The sequence below is a fragment of the Cataglyphis hispanica genome, chromosome 7, assembly GCF_021464435.1.
Source record: "Cataglyphis hispanica isolate Lineage 1 chromosome 7, ULB_Chis1_1.0, whole genome shotgun sequence".
Lineage (NCBI taxonomy): Eukaryota > Metazoa > Arthropoda > Insecta > Hymenoptera > Formicidae > Cataglyphis > Cataglyphis hispanica.
This window is the reverse complement of record NC_065960.1, coordinates 3,944,392-3,961,707: the sequence shown is the minus strand read 5'-3', so window position 1 is coordinate 3,961,707 and position 17,316 is coordinate 3,944,392. Positions and strand designations below refer to the sequence as shown.

The 17,316-nt window shown below is 37.6% G+C and overlaps 3 protein-coding genes across 11 annotated transcripts in view; 1 reads left to right on the top strand and 2 right to left on the bottom strand.

The window, feature by feature from the left end:
* Window positions 1-8,350, bottom strand: part of LOC126851118 (mucin-17-like) — a 191,536-nt gene extending 183,186 nt beyond the window's left edge. For 2 of the 4 annotated variants that reach the window (XM_050594747.1, XM_050594748.1), the window contains exon 1: window positions 4,769-8,346. In XM_050594747.1, coding sequence (XP_050450704.1) covers window positions 4,769-6,222 — 1,454 coding nt within the window. In that variant the 5' untranslated portion in view covers window positions 6,223-8,346. Of the gene's footprint in view, window positions 1-4,768 lie in introns of all 4 variants that reach the window. The other 2 variants (XM_050594746.1, XM_050594749.1) reach the window with 2 other exon arrangements.
* A 742-nt stretch (window positions 8,351-9,092) lies between these two features.
* Window positions 9,093-13,884, bottom strand: LOC126851147 (dnaJ homolog subfamily A member 1). 4 transcript variants are annotated; one of them, XM_050594805.1, is made up of 5 exons: window positions 13,731-13,884; window positions 11,865-12,045; window positions 11,478-11,778; window positions 11,064-11,403; window positions 9,093-10,978 (listed from the first exon to the last, which is right to left on the bottom strand). In XM_050594805.1, exons 2-5 carry the CDS (start codon window positions 11,994-11,996, stop codon window positions 10,549-10,551), a joined length of 1,203 nt encoding a protein of 400 aa, XP_050450762.1. In that variant the 5' UTR covers window positions 11,997-12,045; window positions 13,731-13,884; the 3' UTR covers window positions 9,093-10,548. The 4 variants fall into 4 exon arrangements, with proteins under 4 accessions (XP_050450762.1, XP_050450763.1, XP_050450765.1 ...); XM_050594806.1 differs by lacking the exon at window positions 13,731-13,884 and adding an exon at window positions 13,362-13,708; XM_050594808.1 differs by lacking the exon at window positions 13,731-13,884 and adding an exon at window positions 13,426-13,708.
* Window positions 13,885-14,143: 259 nt separating this feature from the next.
* On the top strand, window positions 14,144-17,206 carry LOC126851165 (40S ribosomal protein S24). Of its 3 annotated transcripts, none has more exons than XR_007687648.1 (5): window positions 14,144-14,285; window positions 14,660-14,728; window positions 14,846-15,169; window positions 15,953-16,026; window positions 17,097-17,206. XR_007687648.1 is itself a non-coding variant. In XM_050594838.1 (4 exons), exons 1-4 carry the CDS (start codon window positions 14,360-14,362, stop codon window positions 17,097-17,099), a joined length of 411 nt encoding a protein of 136 aa, XP_050450795.1. In that variant the 5' UTR covers window positions 14,253-14,359; the 3' UTR covers window positions 17,100-17,206. The 3 variants fall into 3 exon arrangements, 1 of the variants encoding a protein (XP_050450795.1); XR_007687647.1 differs by having other exon boundaries at window positions 14,251-14,374; XM_050594838.1 differs by lacking the exon at window positions 15,953-16,026 and having other exon boundaries at window positions 14,253-14,374.
* The last annotated feature ends 110 nt before the right edge of the window (window positions 17,207-17,316 follow it).

Sequence of the window (17,316 nt, the reverse complement as noted above, 5' to 3'; positions counted from 1 at the left end):
TAAGAATTTTATTAGTTATATTCTTTAATAATGATAAAATAAAATAATTGTCCAAATGTAATCTGTTATTCTATTATTATATTAATAATAAATTCTCATTGATAGTATTGTAAAATCAGACTTCTTTTTCGCCTTCCAATTATATATCATTCTCTCAAAGCATCGCTCGAGGGCAACCGAGAAAATGTCGCGGTGACGATGATAAAAAGATCTTCACGGTTACGCAAAGCCGCGACATCGGATTAACAGTTTCGACACGCAACGATGCACCTGTATAGCGATTTTCGTGACGTCGCGGCAATTTGGCGTGTTTAGCGAACGACTTGACGAGTCATTAAACAGAGAACACTGGCAATTAATTATCACGTTTGCGTAATCGCCGCTCGGCGGCGGTAGAGGTGTGGTTGCGAAACTATCGCTCATTCTGCTCTGCTCTCATCCTCCCGCAACCCCCACCGATTCCTCCTCTCGCCTCTCTCATCCCATCTATCCGGTACCAATCATCCCGCGGCTCCAATCATGCGTGTCAATAATTTTAATTCTTCTCTGCTAATGCGATTTAATCTTCCGCTATATCTGTTCTTCTCTTTCCTTACCTTCATTAATTCAAAGTGTGTAAATAAAGTACAATTTATTATACATTATATTATTCATTTTATAAAAAAAATTATGTGCTGCACTTTATATCTTATCAATTATCCAGTCTCAACTGAATGTGAATTTGTTTTGAAAATCGATTAATAAAACAATATTTTTAAAAATATGTAGTATATATGTATATGTATGCATTGTTTAAGTGTTAATTCAATTTAAGGCTTGCTTTGACAATACACTCATTCGATTTAAGAAAATGCTTGCACATCCATACAAAAGTTAAAAAATTTATCTCTATTTCTATTGAATCTTATCGTAACGCGGATCATGATGGTACTAGAATAGGATTACGGAGCGCGCGTGTATCGGATCAACTGTCATTACGCAAGCCGACAACGAGTTACGCCAGAATCGTGTGGAAATTCGTAAAAGGAATTGGCCGAGTGGTAACCGCTGTTAGGAGTCAGCTACCGACCGTAATGGTTCAATTGCCATTCGTTCGAAATGTCCGGCGACAACGGATCCGATCACGAGCTTTAATCTTCCGTTCGTTTGCACGTGCTCCGTCGAGTAACGACGTTACGCAACACATTGATATCGTTTAGCGGCACGTCTGGCATACAAGCGCTCACGTCTATAAAAAAATATTATATAATAATGATATCGTTATTTTTAATACCGTTAATATTGTTATTTTTAATGTTAATGTCACACAAAATTTTAGCTTACTTCAAGATACATTTAGCAACAACAGTACTTAACAAATATATCCTAATGAATATTCAAAACAATTCGGCGAAAAAAAAAATAGCAATTCTAAATACTTTGATTACATCTCTAGGTTAATCTCACGTTCTTCTTCGTATTCTTAAAAGTCTTTTACCTTGATCAAACGTAACAGGTTAAAGGATTCAATAAGAATATCGATTACTATTTCGTTCCAGATGACCAGACTATATATTTAAGAAACCCATACAATGAACAAACAGATCAAGACCCTGTGGTAAAAAAGAAAAGAAGCGAAAAAGGAGGACAGTGAGACAAAAAGGAAAAAAAATTCGTCGCAGTCGGCAGAGTCAAGGGGCGAGCGGCATGATAGGAGGGCGCCTGGACATGGTCAGCGAGGTAAAAGTCTCAGAGATTCTCTAGGAGGCTTGTATACGCAGAGAAAGAGAGAGAATCAAGGGATACATATTATAAATCAAGAAACCCGTGCGTTCCATAAAGGAAATGTCGATGGCAAAGAAAGAGAGAAGACGCGCCTGGCAGGAGGGAGAAGAGAGGAATAGGACTCGTGTGTGCGGTCACGATCGTACATCACCGACGGTATTTACGAGGTACCACCGTAAATCAATGATCGCACGAGCAGCGCGCGCGATTCAACGAAATTCCTCGTCCCTTCCTGCTTATACACTCCCCTTCCATCGCTTCCTGTACACGAGAAAACCCGTTGGACCCTTCCCATCTATTCCTCTCTCACCATCCTACGATACATAGTACACTCTTCGACGAAATCGATGACGCTGAAGAATCTCGAAAAAAGCTGCTCTCCGTGAATACAATAAAATCAGCCGAAATCAATCGCAGATTCCTATTTTCTCCATAGATATTATAATATGCAAAGTATTTAGGCAACGTTTAATCGTAAGAGTTTCAATTAAACAAAATATACATTTTTATTATTTATGATACTGTTCATGATTCTGTATAATTTTTTTGTGGATCTTTTTTTTTTAATTATTTTCGTATTATATACAATATAATCAAAGATAAATTAAAATTAAAGTATACGCGTAAATAACTTAACACAAGAATTTGATTTTAATTTTAATTTATCTTCGATTATATTGTATGATACGAAAATAATTAACAAAAAAAAACGCAAAAAAAATCACGTGCTATCCCGAACGAAACTAAAAGATTGACCGCGCGATTCGCTAATTCAGTCCAAAGAGATACGATGGACCGAGAAAAAAGGTCGGAGCCACACGCACACACAATCGGATTCGTTTAAGGCTAAGCATTGTTTGTTCGGGCCCTTTAAACGTTTTTTAAAAGCGTGACTCCTGCCAACCCGGAAAGGATCGTTTTAACGAGGAGGTTTTAGGACAGACAGAACAGGTCAGATCTCCTACGCTGCAGTTCTACGACGGTTACGCCACAAGGCGTTGCCCTTTACGCTTCTCGCGCTGACTCCCAAGAATCAAGCCGCCTTTCCGCCACACAAAAGCGAAGGTTGCTGCTTCTCGCAGCTGATCCTCTAAATCATATTACGCGATCGTCGAGGATAAACCTGTCTACCAATCATGCCTGCCCCTCGAGGAAAATCTCCCCAATCTTTGTACATAACACGAAACGCGACATGTTAAAACGAGATTTGAAAGATCAGAAAGATTTAACTTAAATGGATAAATATTTTAACGTCTAAATCGTCGAGTTTCATATACATTCAGCACTTTTGTTATTTGATTCTGCAATTGATTTCAATTTATAATTATGTTAAAATATCGTTTAAAAAAATATCTTTTAATTAATTAACTTATATTATTACAGTAATTTTATGGGTTCTTTTATTAAATTATTTCTCTTCTACTTTTACAAAACTCTTTTACAAAAAATTCATCCAGTGAACTCATTTATACGCGATATTAACCTTGCATATATTGCAAAATGATTGGCGACGAAATATTACATGCTGTGTTTGAGGCAAAAATTCTAAAAGCTACATTACAGTGTCTCTTGTCTACAAATAACATTAACGTCATACAAATTTGTCTTCTATTGTGTTTTTTTGGAGTAAACATGTCTTTGCATCTTCGCGACGCAAACTGAAACGTTGCAGAGTATCGCATTTCGGTAAAGGTAGTCGGAAAAGAAAAAGAGTCAGAACAGTGACGGAAGATGAAAGTGACCCTTGAACAGATTTTTCAAAGGAACCATAAAAGCACAATGAGTTAGGTAGGAAGGCGACTTCTACGCTTTCCACGCGATGAGAGGAAAGAAGGAGGAAGAGAGACAAAATGTAAAGCCGAAACCTCTAGCTCTGAGAAAAGTCGTGTTTTTTTTTTTGCACGGTCGGATTACAAAAAGATTTCGAAAAAAGAACCTTGTGGCCTTTTTAAGATCTCCCCGAACAGCTGACTGATCTAAATTTAGATAATTGTGCGCGCGCGCGCGCGCGACTTGCCGCTCTCTGGAAGAGCTAGGCGCTATTTTAGAGACGTCTCGTGTAAGTGTAAAATGAAATAAATATGTCGCTTCCGTTCGGAGTCACTCACGTTTCGATCGATCGCCGGTAGCGAATATATAGAAAAAACTGTCCATGTTTGAGATCGTCTTAATTCCATTTGCAAAAATTCGATTTTCCACATATTGTAAATACGGTATAATTTATATCAATCGTTATTATAAATTAATAAATAATAATCGACTATGATATCGAAAACATAAAAATTTGATAAGATTAAATAATTTCACGCAAAAATGGTTAACTCACGAAACACCGAATCGAGTTTTAATAAATTGACATTAAAGTGCAACACGTTTCATATTACCGAATCAAATTGCATGTATAATTGATTATTTCAAATTTTGTAAATCAATCAATCTTTACACATATACACCAATTCCACCGGTTTCGATAGGAATATAACACACGTGCTAGTACATTTAAACTAAACGAAATTTAATTCCATTAGCGAAATTAAAGCTACACGTGCCGTACGCGCTTTAATTTCGGATCGATACTTCGAATCGGTCTGGAGTCACTCTTAAGTCGAGACAAATTAAAAGCACCCGCTAATACGGCCCATTTAACTTTATACGTTCGAATCATTTTCGTGAAACGGAAAGATAGGGACGAGAATGTTTCTCGTTCCAAGAAATCGACGCCAAGTTTCGAACGTATGTGTATTACGCAAGCATTAGGCCAGTGGTTATCAACTTGCTCCGTCAAAATTATAACGTGATAAGATAATTCAAAAAGTGAGAAAAGAAAATATGTTGCAAAAAAAAAAAAATAAATGTAATAATTAATAATTTTATATAAATATATATTCGCAAGTAAATTCTATTATTGTTTCTTCCAATTTATTTCACGCAATGGTATAGCACGCGAATTAGGTTGAGAATCACTGGTTATGAATAATAGCGGTAAGCATTGATGAAAACTCACCTGATGTAAATGATGACCCCATTGGTGCATATCCTTTTCCATCCACGTGGCACGGTGATCGCGGGTGACTGTTGTTGTTGCTGCTGTTGCTGCTGCGTAATCACCGCACTACCGTTCATTGTCAACACCACTGCGCTATGCTGCACACCGTTATTACCGTTATTGTTATTGCCATTGACACGCAACGGCGGCTGCTGGCGCGCAGCCTGCTGCGCGCACGCACTACCACCTCCGGAATGATTGTTATTCGCCGGCACAACACCGTCGTGCTGTCCCACCGGCTGCTGATGACTCTGACTCTCATCAGGGCTGCTGAGGCTGCTGTACGTCGTTGACGATTCGTCGGATCGTATCGAGTCGCAACCACCGATTACCGCACCACTACCGATATCACCAACACCGATAACCGTCGCGCTCGACGCTGACGAGGAAGCGGTCTGCTGATTATCGAAATTGTCCTGCTGCCGGCCCTTGTCATCTACGGCCTGCTGCTCACCGTTTTGAAGCACGATACCGTTGCTACCGGACGTCGATGTACCGTACGCGACGCAACCGTCATCGCCGAGAAGTCCTACGTCACCGGGATTCGATTGCGCGACGATTCTATTAGCTGTCGTAACGTTATACGTCTCGCTACTTATCCTCGCAGAGTACACATCGCCGTGCTGGAGCCGCGTCTGGTACGTCTTGGCGCTGGATACCATCGGATGATCGTTACCGAGACCGTCCGCCGAGGCGGTGCAATCTCCATTCTCCGACGCTCGCTTGTTCTCGCGCGACGTCGTCATCATCGTCGTCATCGATGCCGCCGTGATCGGTTGCCCCAGATTGGCCTGTCGATACAGCATCGTGTAATCTTCCTCGTCCTCCTCGTTATTAACCAGAGAAGAAGCTCGCTTGGACTCGCTGCCATCCGCGTTGGTATTCGCGGTAGCTACCGCCGTTGTTGCCGCCACCGTCGTCGTCGTCGTCATCGTCGTCTCGAGTGACGATTTCAGACGGCAACAGCCGCCGATCGCAGAGGTGACGACGTTGTTCCCTACGTTGACTCCGCCGTCACTGCCGTCGGCGCAGTATACGGCAGTTTTGGCGGGAAAAGTCGTCGCAGCCGCCTGCGCCGTCGCCACCTGCGGCGCCTGCAGAATGCCAGCGTATTGCGTCGTCTGCTGCTGATGCGGTTGTGACTGATAACCGACCGCGATAGCGGCAGCAGCGGTCGCGGCGACATTCTGACCCACCGCCGTGGCGTACGCAAAGTTCTCCCCCGATACGTACACTAGAACGCTGTTCTGCTGTAAAGCTTGTTGCTGGTGCTGCTGCGAATGATGCGATTGTTGTTGCTGATGCCGCTGTTGCACTTGCTGCGGATGCTGATGTTGTTGTGGATGGTGAAGCTGATGGCCGTGACTCGGGGGAGCAGGGAGCGTGGACGGCTGCTCAGGCTTGCCGGCCATGGTCCAGGTCCAGCAGCGCTGCGGATGACTCCGACGACACCCACGACATCACTGGCACAACGTGGCACGTAGCTCGCCTACGTGGAGACACAGGCGACGGGTACTCGATCCACGGGTGCCGCATCCTCCGCAGGCACGAACCTCACGCGCTCGACGATGATCTTTCCGATAGTCTTCGGATCGTCGCGCGTTTGCCGTTGTTCCACGTCCCGTTGTGTTTTTCCGCGCGGCACTCGTAGCACGACATAATATACGAATATCGCGGCGCACGGATGGCCTCCAATGGCGCGATACTCGTCGTACGTAACTCAAAACCGGCGCGTGTTTGCCGCGCGTAGTAGTATACACTGCCGGTGCTCGCCGGTCAATGGCCGTCTAACCTCCTTCACGTGGCGGGGATCGCCGTGCATGGCGCGAGACGCGCCGACGACTTGTTTCTCCCGCGAAAGTCCGGCGGTTATTCCTCGATTTGCTCCTTCTTCCTTCTCTTTCCCACGAAGATATCTGCACGCTCGTCAAAATATCGCCACTGGTGATACGTCGACACACGTGAACGCGAACGCGATCGAAATTCGAGATGCTGCCATCGGAGTCAGCCGGCTGACTTCGCTTTATCGTCGACTTCTTTTCTCAAAATTGCCCGTCTCGCGGCACTTCGGACGTCGAATCCTTTTGCCGCGTCGCGGATGAGCGTCGCGAGTCGTTACGCAGCATGTTCGTAACGGCGGTCGAGCAAGGTCACGACTACCGCTGCCAAGTTCACTCGAAACTCTCGTAGCCGGCGCGGCCTGACGCGCGTAGGCGAGCCGCTTGTCTATCGGAGGGAATTACGTCTCCCGAGAACGAGAGAGAACGCCAAGGTCTCGATTCAAGGTGACGGTCCGCGCCACCCACCCGACTCCCCGATCCTCCCCCCGCGACTCGAAATCGGCGAGCGATGATTCCACGTCGCGATGATCGCACACACGCGCACTCGATGTTGCTTTGCGCGCGCAACTACGTCGCCGTTAAATTCGGCGCGAACAATCCGAGATTGATATCGCGAAGGATCGCGATATTATCGGGATGCACCGCACGTTCGCTTACCGAAAATTATTTCACCTCACTTTACCTTACGATAGTCAACACACACACTGATAGGTCGTGTCAATGACGCCACGGTTCGAATCGCGTTTTTTCACTCACATACGCCACACTTGGTCCCGTATCGCGTTACATTTCCAAGACGCGCACTCGATTACGTCATCGATCGATGTAAGGAGTATTATCGGTGGCCGAAAGTGAAGAAACAACCGTCGCGTTACGATCACGATCTCGCGAGCCTCACGGTATCGCGGCCGGGCGGCGAGCCATCTCCCTCGACACTGACTGCGTATATACGCGCTTTAATCGCGCCGAACGACTCGGCTCGAGTCGTCTCAAGTCGGCGCTCGATCGGTAATATGGCGCGAACGCGCTCGACGTACGAAAGAAGAAAAAAAAAAAAACACCGCCGGCGTAACGATTCGAGTTAAATCGCGCACGGACGGACGAACGTCGTGTTGTGACGCTGTGTCATCGTCACAGCAGCAGCAGCATCACGACCACCACCACCACCACCACTCTTTTACCACCACCACCATTACCACTGCCTCGTGCCGCGACCACCACTACCAACGACCACTGTTACGCTTCTACCGCTACTACTACTACTACTACTACCACCACCATCTCACCATTACTACTAGCGCGGTTACGAACTCGGGTTAAGTTAACTAACCCTCTTGCCAAGCCGAACACCTGCGCGGCCCGCGCTACTCCGTTTCTCTCGCGTCTCGCTCGCGCGCTTGTATACAGCGGTCGATTATTATTATATATTTTGTGACGAGCAACGGTCGCGCGCGACGCTCCGACAACTCGCGCGTCGGATTGCGTTCGTTGTCCTTGCGATTAACGCGCGAGCGATCACTCACCACCGACCGATACAGACACCGCGCGGCACCGCCGATCGAAATGCCATGCCTGCCAGATGATCTGCCGTACGCTACGCTGTTTTTCGCGTAACTGATATTGGAAAAATATGGCTCCCACCGCATACCCAGAAACCTCTGCGACGACAGGCCTCTCTCGAGGCCACTCGCACGTCACTAAGTACATCGCTAAAAACATTGGCCCTCGACACGCGCAATGGCGATGGTGCCGCTATCTCTCGGACAATGCGCTCGTTAATTCCGCGGTCACATTACGAGCTTATAAATCTCACTTCGTGCTTCACTCTCACTCTCTCTCTCTCTCTCTCTCTCTCTTTCGTTGGAATCATCCAAATTTTCATCTTTTAAATAAGCAATTCTTGAATTTATCACATTCTTCAATTTAAAATCAGCGATGTAATAATAAATGAATGTTTGACGAGTCAGAGATGTGTAAAGATATATCTATAAATACTTGCAATAATTAAAAATACGGATTAACGAATAATCACATAATCGGAGATTTATAAAACTATGAGTATTAATTAAGTAGTAATAATTATAAATACTAAAAATATTAAAATGTTGCTCCACATTCTTATTTCATTATTTTTTTACGAATATTTAAAAAAAAAAAAACAAAACATTGATATCCAAAAAATTTTCATTTTTGTCATACAACTTAATTTGGAGCTTGCGTTTTAATAATTTAATTATTTTTTTCTAAAACTAGAAAAAGTTATACACATATTTTAGCGCATTGATAAAACTAATAAAGAATTAAATAATATAACATTGCAACAATTAACTTATGTTAGTTCACAATGAATTAATACAGGAAATTAAGGCAAATTCACGGGACAAAAGTACATTTGGAGTTACAGATCTCGCAAAGGTGTAAAATCATGATAATTTCGTACACACATTTCACAGTTTCGAATTTATTTAAGATGTTCAAAAAAAAAAATACTATCGATCACCAATTTTTCCTATAATAAATAAGATTACGAGAGACATATGTAGCTATTTAATAAAATTCACTATAGTAATTGCGAGTACAAGACCATGTATACAAGTAAATTATGTGAATGCGGGAGGATATGTGTTTCAAAATATTAATTTATAATATTGTACAACAGGGTTTCAAAATTGTCTAGAATCTAGAACATTTGTTCATGCGCGTTGATGGAGTTATAGTAAAAAAAACAAAATAAATTTTTATAGAAATGAATATAGCTTATTGTATAAAAAATCATTACTTGAATTTTCAAAATTTTCTAATTTTACAACCATCGATTTTATTATAGGGATATGCAATAAAATCTTAAAATGGGCTAATGTATAAGAAATGAATTATTAGATCCAATAGTGTATAATTGCACAGAGCTGTTTATAAATACGCGCAATCGTCCATACACACACACACACAGGAACCTGATTCTCCTTTTTATTTGCATTATTCGCAAACAAAACTGTATTTTCGTTATTATCGTCACATGCCAGTATACAAAAGCGATTGAAGAAAAAATTAAATATACTATGAATATGGAATAATGTTTCATTTCTTTCTCGAAGACCACCGATAGGGCTCGATGTTATATTATCCCACGCTTTAGCTAGATATTTAAAACATTGTCGTTTGCACATCGATTGACACATTTCAATATTACTTTTATAAGCTCTAAAAAAACTGTAAAAAATAAAAATTTTTAAACTGTTCAAAACTTGTGGAGTAATCAAATGCTGCTATTATTTGGAGGACCAAAAGTAATAGTATACACGGATAATTCACGAATTTGAACTAAATATATGTATATGAATTTTAATTCTAGTTTTATATATAGCAATCACTGCTGAACTGATAATTATTGGGCAATATAACTGGTCAAATAGTGAACAATAATGATGCTTGAAGACACATATAATTAGCTTGTAATTCAGGATTGATATCATAAAACGTTACGTTAATATATTAAATAAATTTCCTTATCACTTTGTAATGATAAGTACATACTTTTTTTCTTCTACTTAAGTGAAACTGATAGATCTCATTGAGATATTTCGCAAGAATTTAATATGTACTTTCAATCTACTTCCAGCATAATAGAGATTTCTCTCATCACCAGATAATAATCCATCTATTCAGTTGCAACGCCTAATTATCGCGTAAAGATCTCATTGAAGAATCCACAACTGTAGTATATTCACAGTTCTGCGCATATCCAGATATGAATTGTTTCAAATTCATTTTTATGTATTTCTTATATATCCAACTCTATGTTATTTCTTTCTTTAACGTGATACGCGAAATCGAATGGGACAGAAAGTTCGAAATGAAAGAAATGGCTATGTTTATTACAACGTTAATGTAATCAAATTAATGTGTGGCACATTGGACTCGCGATGGACCTCCTTCGTCTTCTTCGTACACCTGTCTCGTGTCTCTCCGCCTTTGCTCCTGTTCAGGATCTAAGTCGGTGAGCAAGCACTCCTCGGCGTTGTCCGGAATTATAACTTCTTCTCTCGGTGGTAGACATTGCTCCAATGTCGGGATAACCGACGGTTCTATGCTCTTCGGGAAATTGACTATGAATTGTATTATGAGCCTACCGTGTGTAAATGGATCCTTGTAAATCGGCATGCCCTCATTCAAGATGCATTTCAAGTCTCCGTGTTTTGTTACAGTGCCAGGATAAGAAGTTATCACTAAATCTCTACCATCCAAAGTACGAATAACTTTCTGGAATCCACACAATGCTTCTACTAATTCTAATTGCATCCGCATAATCAAATCATTTCTTGATCGTCTAAAAAATGATTTATCACAATGTTAGTACAATGATTAATTACATCGATGAGTAAATTGCATTAAAATTTTTAATTATAACTAACTTGAATACTTCATGTTCCTTTTCTTCAAGAAGAATAACTATGTCACCGGGCTCTAAATCTGGTTCTTGATCACCTTCACCAGTGAAAACGATCTTTTGACCATCTACCATGCCTGGATCAACATGAACTTCGAGGATTTTTCTATCTCTAATGGTCTTTCTTCCATTGCAATGTTTACAACGATCACGAGGATTGATACGTTCACCCTGACCTTTACAGTCTGAACACATAGTTTGTAAGTGTTGCAACATTCCTGGACCTAATTGCTGGATTTGTACTTGCAGACCAGAGCCATGACACGTCGTACATTGCTCAACAGAACCTTTCTTTCCTCCAATACCTAATCAGAAAATGATGAAAATCATCTTATCTAAATAGATTTTTGTACAATTACTATTTCTGTAAAATACTTACCTTCACATTTCTCGCAAATAACATTTTTTTGCAGAGCAAGTTTACGAACAGTTCCCTTGTAAAGTTCCTCCAAGGAAACTGATAATTGATGCATAACATCTTGACCTTTGCGCTCTCTACCTCTTCCCCTACCTCGTCCACCAAATCCTCCACCAAAGAACATGTCAAAGATATCCATAGGAGATGAGAAACCACTGTTGCCCATACCACCTTCTTTTAAAGCTTGCTCTCCGCCTTGATCATAGATACGCTTCTTCTCAGGATTTGACAATACCTCATATGCTTGAGAAATTTGCTTAAACTATAATGTAACATATACAATATTTTATAAATCTTAAATTTTATTACATATAACATTTATAATTAGTAAATATTTTAAAAATGAACCTTTTCACCCTCATTAGGATTTTTATCAGGATGATATTTCAAAGCAAGTTTTCTATAGGCCTTCTTCAAATCTTCTTGCGTGCATCCAGGTTTCACACCCAACACATCGTAAAATGTAGTTTCCTTAACCATTTTCACAGTATGCTAAACAATGTGTATTACGAAACTCGTAAACTCGTTCCTGTTGAGAGAAGAAATAACCAAATATTATAAATATTAGTTTTATATATATATATATATATATATATTAATAAAATGCATATGATGAATTGTTTGTCAAAATGTCAGTGTTCCATAACCAACTGATAAAATAACATCATGGTAGACTATTATATATGGCAACTACATATACTCAATTCATTATATTGATGAAAAAATAAAATAAGTATTGTAGTAGCACAATGTAATTTATATATATGACTAAAAACAGCACAAATATGTAGCCAAGTTAGATCATATAATTAACTCATATATTCATATATTCCTCCTTCCAACTCTCTTAATTGAACACATTGCTTTTTTTGTAATGTTATATAATTATGTGTCAAAGCTTGTATGACACGTACAAATTCAAATATAGTCAAATCATGACAAACACATAATATAATCATGAATCAATTATAATAATTATGAATATTTATAATCTATATAAGTAAATACTTAAGTTTATTTAAGATAAAATAGAAGCCACAATTTTTCCAAATTAAGTGCATATGGGACATATTTAAATTTATTTTCAAACGTGTAAAAATTTATAGATGAAAAATATTTATAGATAAAAAAAACTCTGACAAAACGGAATTTCTGATTCAATGACTTTGAATTCTGTTTCTGTTATACTGAAAATACAAAAATCGAAGTGTTGAAATCGTTTATTTTTTTCTAATCTCAATCATATTTTTTTTAGAAGATTTATTATTAAGATTGTGTAAAAATTTGTTTGCACCATTCATGGAAAATATACCAAAGCTAAAACTAAATTTGCCTGTAAATTCTAAGAGTATAATGTCCACGCGGAGTGAGTCCAGTTCGTGAGTTTCAAAATGGCGTCTAAATGCTGAGAATATACGATTAAATAGATTAGCGAAGAAATTAAAAGGCGAATTTGTGGTGTGGCGCTCGTCGCTTGCCGAACAAAGAGCCGTCTTTACACTTTCTAGATCCTTCTGCTATTGTATAAGTATATCGAGCGCACAAACCGAGCAGCGGAAACTGCATACGTTATAACAAAGCGTGCTGCGATTGCCAAATAGCTCACGAAAAATTATACCTGATCGAATGAACGCGTTTATGCTATCATGAGGAAAAACCTCGTATGCTTTCGCACGCGGAAATGATAAACGAGTTTCTCTTCCTCTCTCACGGCGGATGCCTTCGTCGCCTCGTTAATTGATACGATCCCTGGGACGAGCAAACTAACATTCAAATTACTAACACTATCTACCATTTTATTTTTTTTCCCTATATAGCCGTTATTATAATACAGGAACTACTTGCCTAGCGATCAACTCTCGACGATCCGTAATATTTCGTAATGTTGAACGTTCACGCTTATATGTACGCGCAAATATATCGTCGCAACCTTCGGCCGTCCGCTAAGCTGTTGATTTCGGAATATCTATCGTTACGCGGCTAAATCGAAAGAAATCACGAGACTGTGTATACGATGGCAACGGCTGTCGCGACTCTGAGAAGTTCTAGACGAGTCTACGCTTCGTGAAACGCCAGTCGGGACTGCGCCTCGAAAAATCAGGAAAGGCCACTGATCGATCGCGCGATTCCGGCAGTCTGTTCGTTCTCGTCCGCAACGCTCTCGGATCTTGCGATGAAAAATTGCGAGATCCACGTAGCTACGCGAGGACTTACCTGCGTAAACGATGAGACGAGAGTCGATGAAGGATGATCGCGCACGTTTCACACAACGTTCGTCTCTCTCCCGTAGCTATGCAATAATGTTTCACGAACTGAACTGCGCTAAGTGACGTCTCCTACCAATATTACTTATTATTCGTTCTCGAAACTTCCTAGAGAAGCAGTGGCTCGATGTTAAGCGAGCGCCAATCAGCTGCCGACATGCCGTCGATGATAACATAACATGCACGGTATTGGTCTCCTTGAGAAACTCTCTCGTTGATTCGAACACACTACCGATAATGCAGTTTCATATATTATCTGCTGATTATTTTTTTATTGTCTCTATAACAAAAATCGTTTATTTTTCGAGATCTCTCCGAAATTTATAAATAATATGTCAGATGTAAATATCTATGCATAGTAAAGTTGTTTTTAATTAGTATAAAATTAAGTTATTTAAAATAGGCGGATGTGTGTCGACGTCATGTTGTTACAGATGGCGGTATGCGTTTCCGTGTGTATCCTTTTTCTCAAGTATTCTCAAACGTACGATAGTCGAGTACGATGGTATGTAGTTTGTATCAATAAATTCTGTAGTAATCGTTTAATGAAACGTATAGTGTTTAATTAAAAATTTAATAATGGCATCCAATAAAGTACGTGTCATATATATCATGTTTGAAAAATACCAATTTTCAAAATCAATATTAATAGTGAATGTGGCTCAAGACATAACCTTATTGATATGTGACTACATTTGCTTATAATTTTTCTTTTTTGAGCCACTTTATATAAAAATAATATAATTGTTGCATTAAGTCCGAATGTTTCGCATCGTTTGTCGATTAAATTTGCGATATTTTTATATAGCTATGGATATATTGATTTTTAACAATGAATAACTAAACTTACAATTGCCATGTTTTGATTCTTGATTACAGACGGAAGGTACAGCTACCATCAGAACAAGAAAGTTCATGACCAATCGGCTTTTATGCCGAAAACAAATGGTGAGTGCACGAACAATATTTGTAATGTAAATTTTTATCATTCATTTGAGATATATCACATGTAAATGTTACACATTCAAATTTCTATGTACATGATATATACTTTTTGTATTACAGGTCGTAGATGTAATCCATCCTGGTCAACCATCGGTTCGTAAAACCGAAATACGCGAGAAATTAGCCAAAATGTACAAAGTAACACCAGACGTTGTCTTTGTATTTGGCTTTCAAACTAATTTTGGAGGTGGCAAATCTACTGGATTTGCACTTATTTACGACACTTTGGACTTTGCAAAGAAATTTGAACCTAAATATAGGTTAGCAAGGCATGGACTGTTTGAAAAACAGAAGCAAACCAGAAAGCAACGTAAAGAACGCAAAAATAGAATGAAAAAGGTTAGGGGTACTAAGAAGAGTAAAGTTGGAGCGGCGTCTAAGAAGGTAGGGTAATTAATGTAAAATGTATTTGTTATGTAAAAACATATGTGTCTTGCTCTATTACTTGAATATTTTAACACTATAATTTTTTTAAAAACTTTTTCTCTTATCTTTAAATCTTGATATAAAAACTTATTTTATGCATGGGAACAATGATTCTTTCAAATGCCAGGAGCTTTTGCTTAATTGTTGTCAAAATTATAATCTGTCTTAATTGTATTTCTTATCTGATATGGGAATCTTTTATATGTTTTATTCAAATAATTGTAATAGGTAAATTATCATGTTTAGTGAGACTTGGAATATATATTTATAAATCTTTTTTTAACAAATTTTATATAACTAATATAATTAAATTGCTAATATATTATATTGAATAATCAACTTTATTGATACATATATTTTTTAAAACTTAAATTCAAGATTTCTAAAGTTAATTAGTTTAGATCACTTTTGTTGACATTTCTTATAGTGTTTAGATCTTGCAAAACAGTTTTTATACATAATATGTGATTTATGAGGAAATATAAATGGAAAAATAAAACATTTTTTATTGGTGATTTAATAATAGTTTAATAATAGTTAATCATGAGCAAATTCTTAGAAATAAAATTTCCTTTGATTTTTCTTATGCATGATTTGAAATGTTCCACTTGATGTTTGCAATGCTCATGATTTCATCCCTATTGTTTATCGAAAGTTAAACAAAGATGGATGATGATTATAAATGTGCAATCATCAAATGGAACATAGCCTTAGTAGTATACACTATTATTCACATTCTAGGGAAGGAAGTAGACAAATGATCATCATTTGCATTACATAGTTCTGCAGAGGGAATATCTTTTTGCTTGATCAGGGTCAGCATGCAAAACCTTAAGTTTCAAAATACTTTAGTTTTTGGTTACTTGCACATTATTTGTATGAGCATGTTGATAATTCTTTTGGTATTTATATTATTTACAGAACATATATAATTTTATCTTTGTGATTTATTTGTTAAACTACTAATCATTATAAAATTCTAATAATTTATTTATGGGTAGTGTTACATATAATTACATTTTCATACAAAAATTCATATTTTTGCTTAGGCTTTAAATACCTAAACAATTTTCCTTATGTTTTTTTTTTTATGTAGATTTAAAGAAATTTATAGCGAGTATAGAATTTAATAATTTATCTTATATTTTGCTTTTAATTATTTAATTTATAACTTAAGTTTAATATGCTATTTATAATATCAAAAATTAAATAAACACTAAACTTGTATTATAAATTACAAATTTTTTTCAAAATAATAAATAGAGATTGTAGATTAGATACGCCATTACAATTATCCTAACAAAAAAAAAACTAATAATTAGAAACTTATTAAATATTTAGTTTACCAAACTTTTAAGTTTAATAAAAAGAGTTAATTCTAGTTTTTTTTCCCGAAATATTTTGATATAAATTAGTTACAATTGTAACATAATTGTATATAATTCCAAAATAACAACTTTTTTTTACTTCAAAATAAATCTGTTTCACATATGCATGCAATGTGAAATAAAAATACACAAAATCATTAATATTTAAATATAATATAATAATATATGTATGATATAATAATATATATATTTGAATATGGAATTATGTCTAAGTGCATGCTGGTGAGTGTTATATATTTCTTATTTAATCAATATTTCATATTTAATCAATATGTGTATATTTTGGAATTTAATGCTTTATGCTTAACATGTTTATTTTGGAATTTAATGCTTTATGTGCTTTATGTGTTGAAGCTGTACGTTATTTCATATTTCTACAGCAATTTGTGTATTAAAAATATTTATTATATATATATTGTGTGTGCATGTATTAAATAATTTAAATAAGAGATAAAATATTCTATTGATTTGGACACAATTTTTTTTTTATATTACAGTAAAACAACAAGCTATTATGAAGACGGCAAAACATTCATCGACGTAAAAGTTATTATAATATTGTACTATGGAAAATAGCTGTAATTATAATAAATTTTACGGAGTAAAACGTGTGTATTCTTTTTGATAAAAATTGATTGTCGCATTTTAATATTATTAGAAGAATAATGCAAAATTATTGCTATTTTGTATATTTAATTAACGCGCCATTATCTCTAC

What these genes read in the sequence shown, in the direction of transcription:
- LOC126851147 (XM_050594805.1), bottom strand. Translation starts at nt 11,996, where the DNA reads ATGGTTAAGGAAACTACATTTTACGATGTGTTGGGTGTGAAACCTGGA. An exon ending in ATCCTAATGAGGGTGAAAAG is followed by an intron (nt 11,779 to 11,864) that starts GTTCATTTTTAA and finishes GTTACATTATAG; the next exon opens with TTTAAGCAAATTTCTCAAGC. An exon ending in TATTTGCGAGAAATGTGAAG is followed by an intron (nt 11,404 to 11,477) that starts GTAAGTATTTTA and finishes TTTTCTGATTAG; the next exon opens with GTATTGGAGGAAAGAAAGGT.
- LOC126851165 (XM_050594838.1), top strand. An exon ending in TTTTATGCCGAAAACAAATG is followed by an intron (nt 14,729 to 14,845) that starts GTGAGTGCACGA and finishes TTTGTATTACAG; the next exon opens with GTCGTAGATGTAATCCATCC.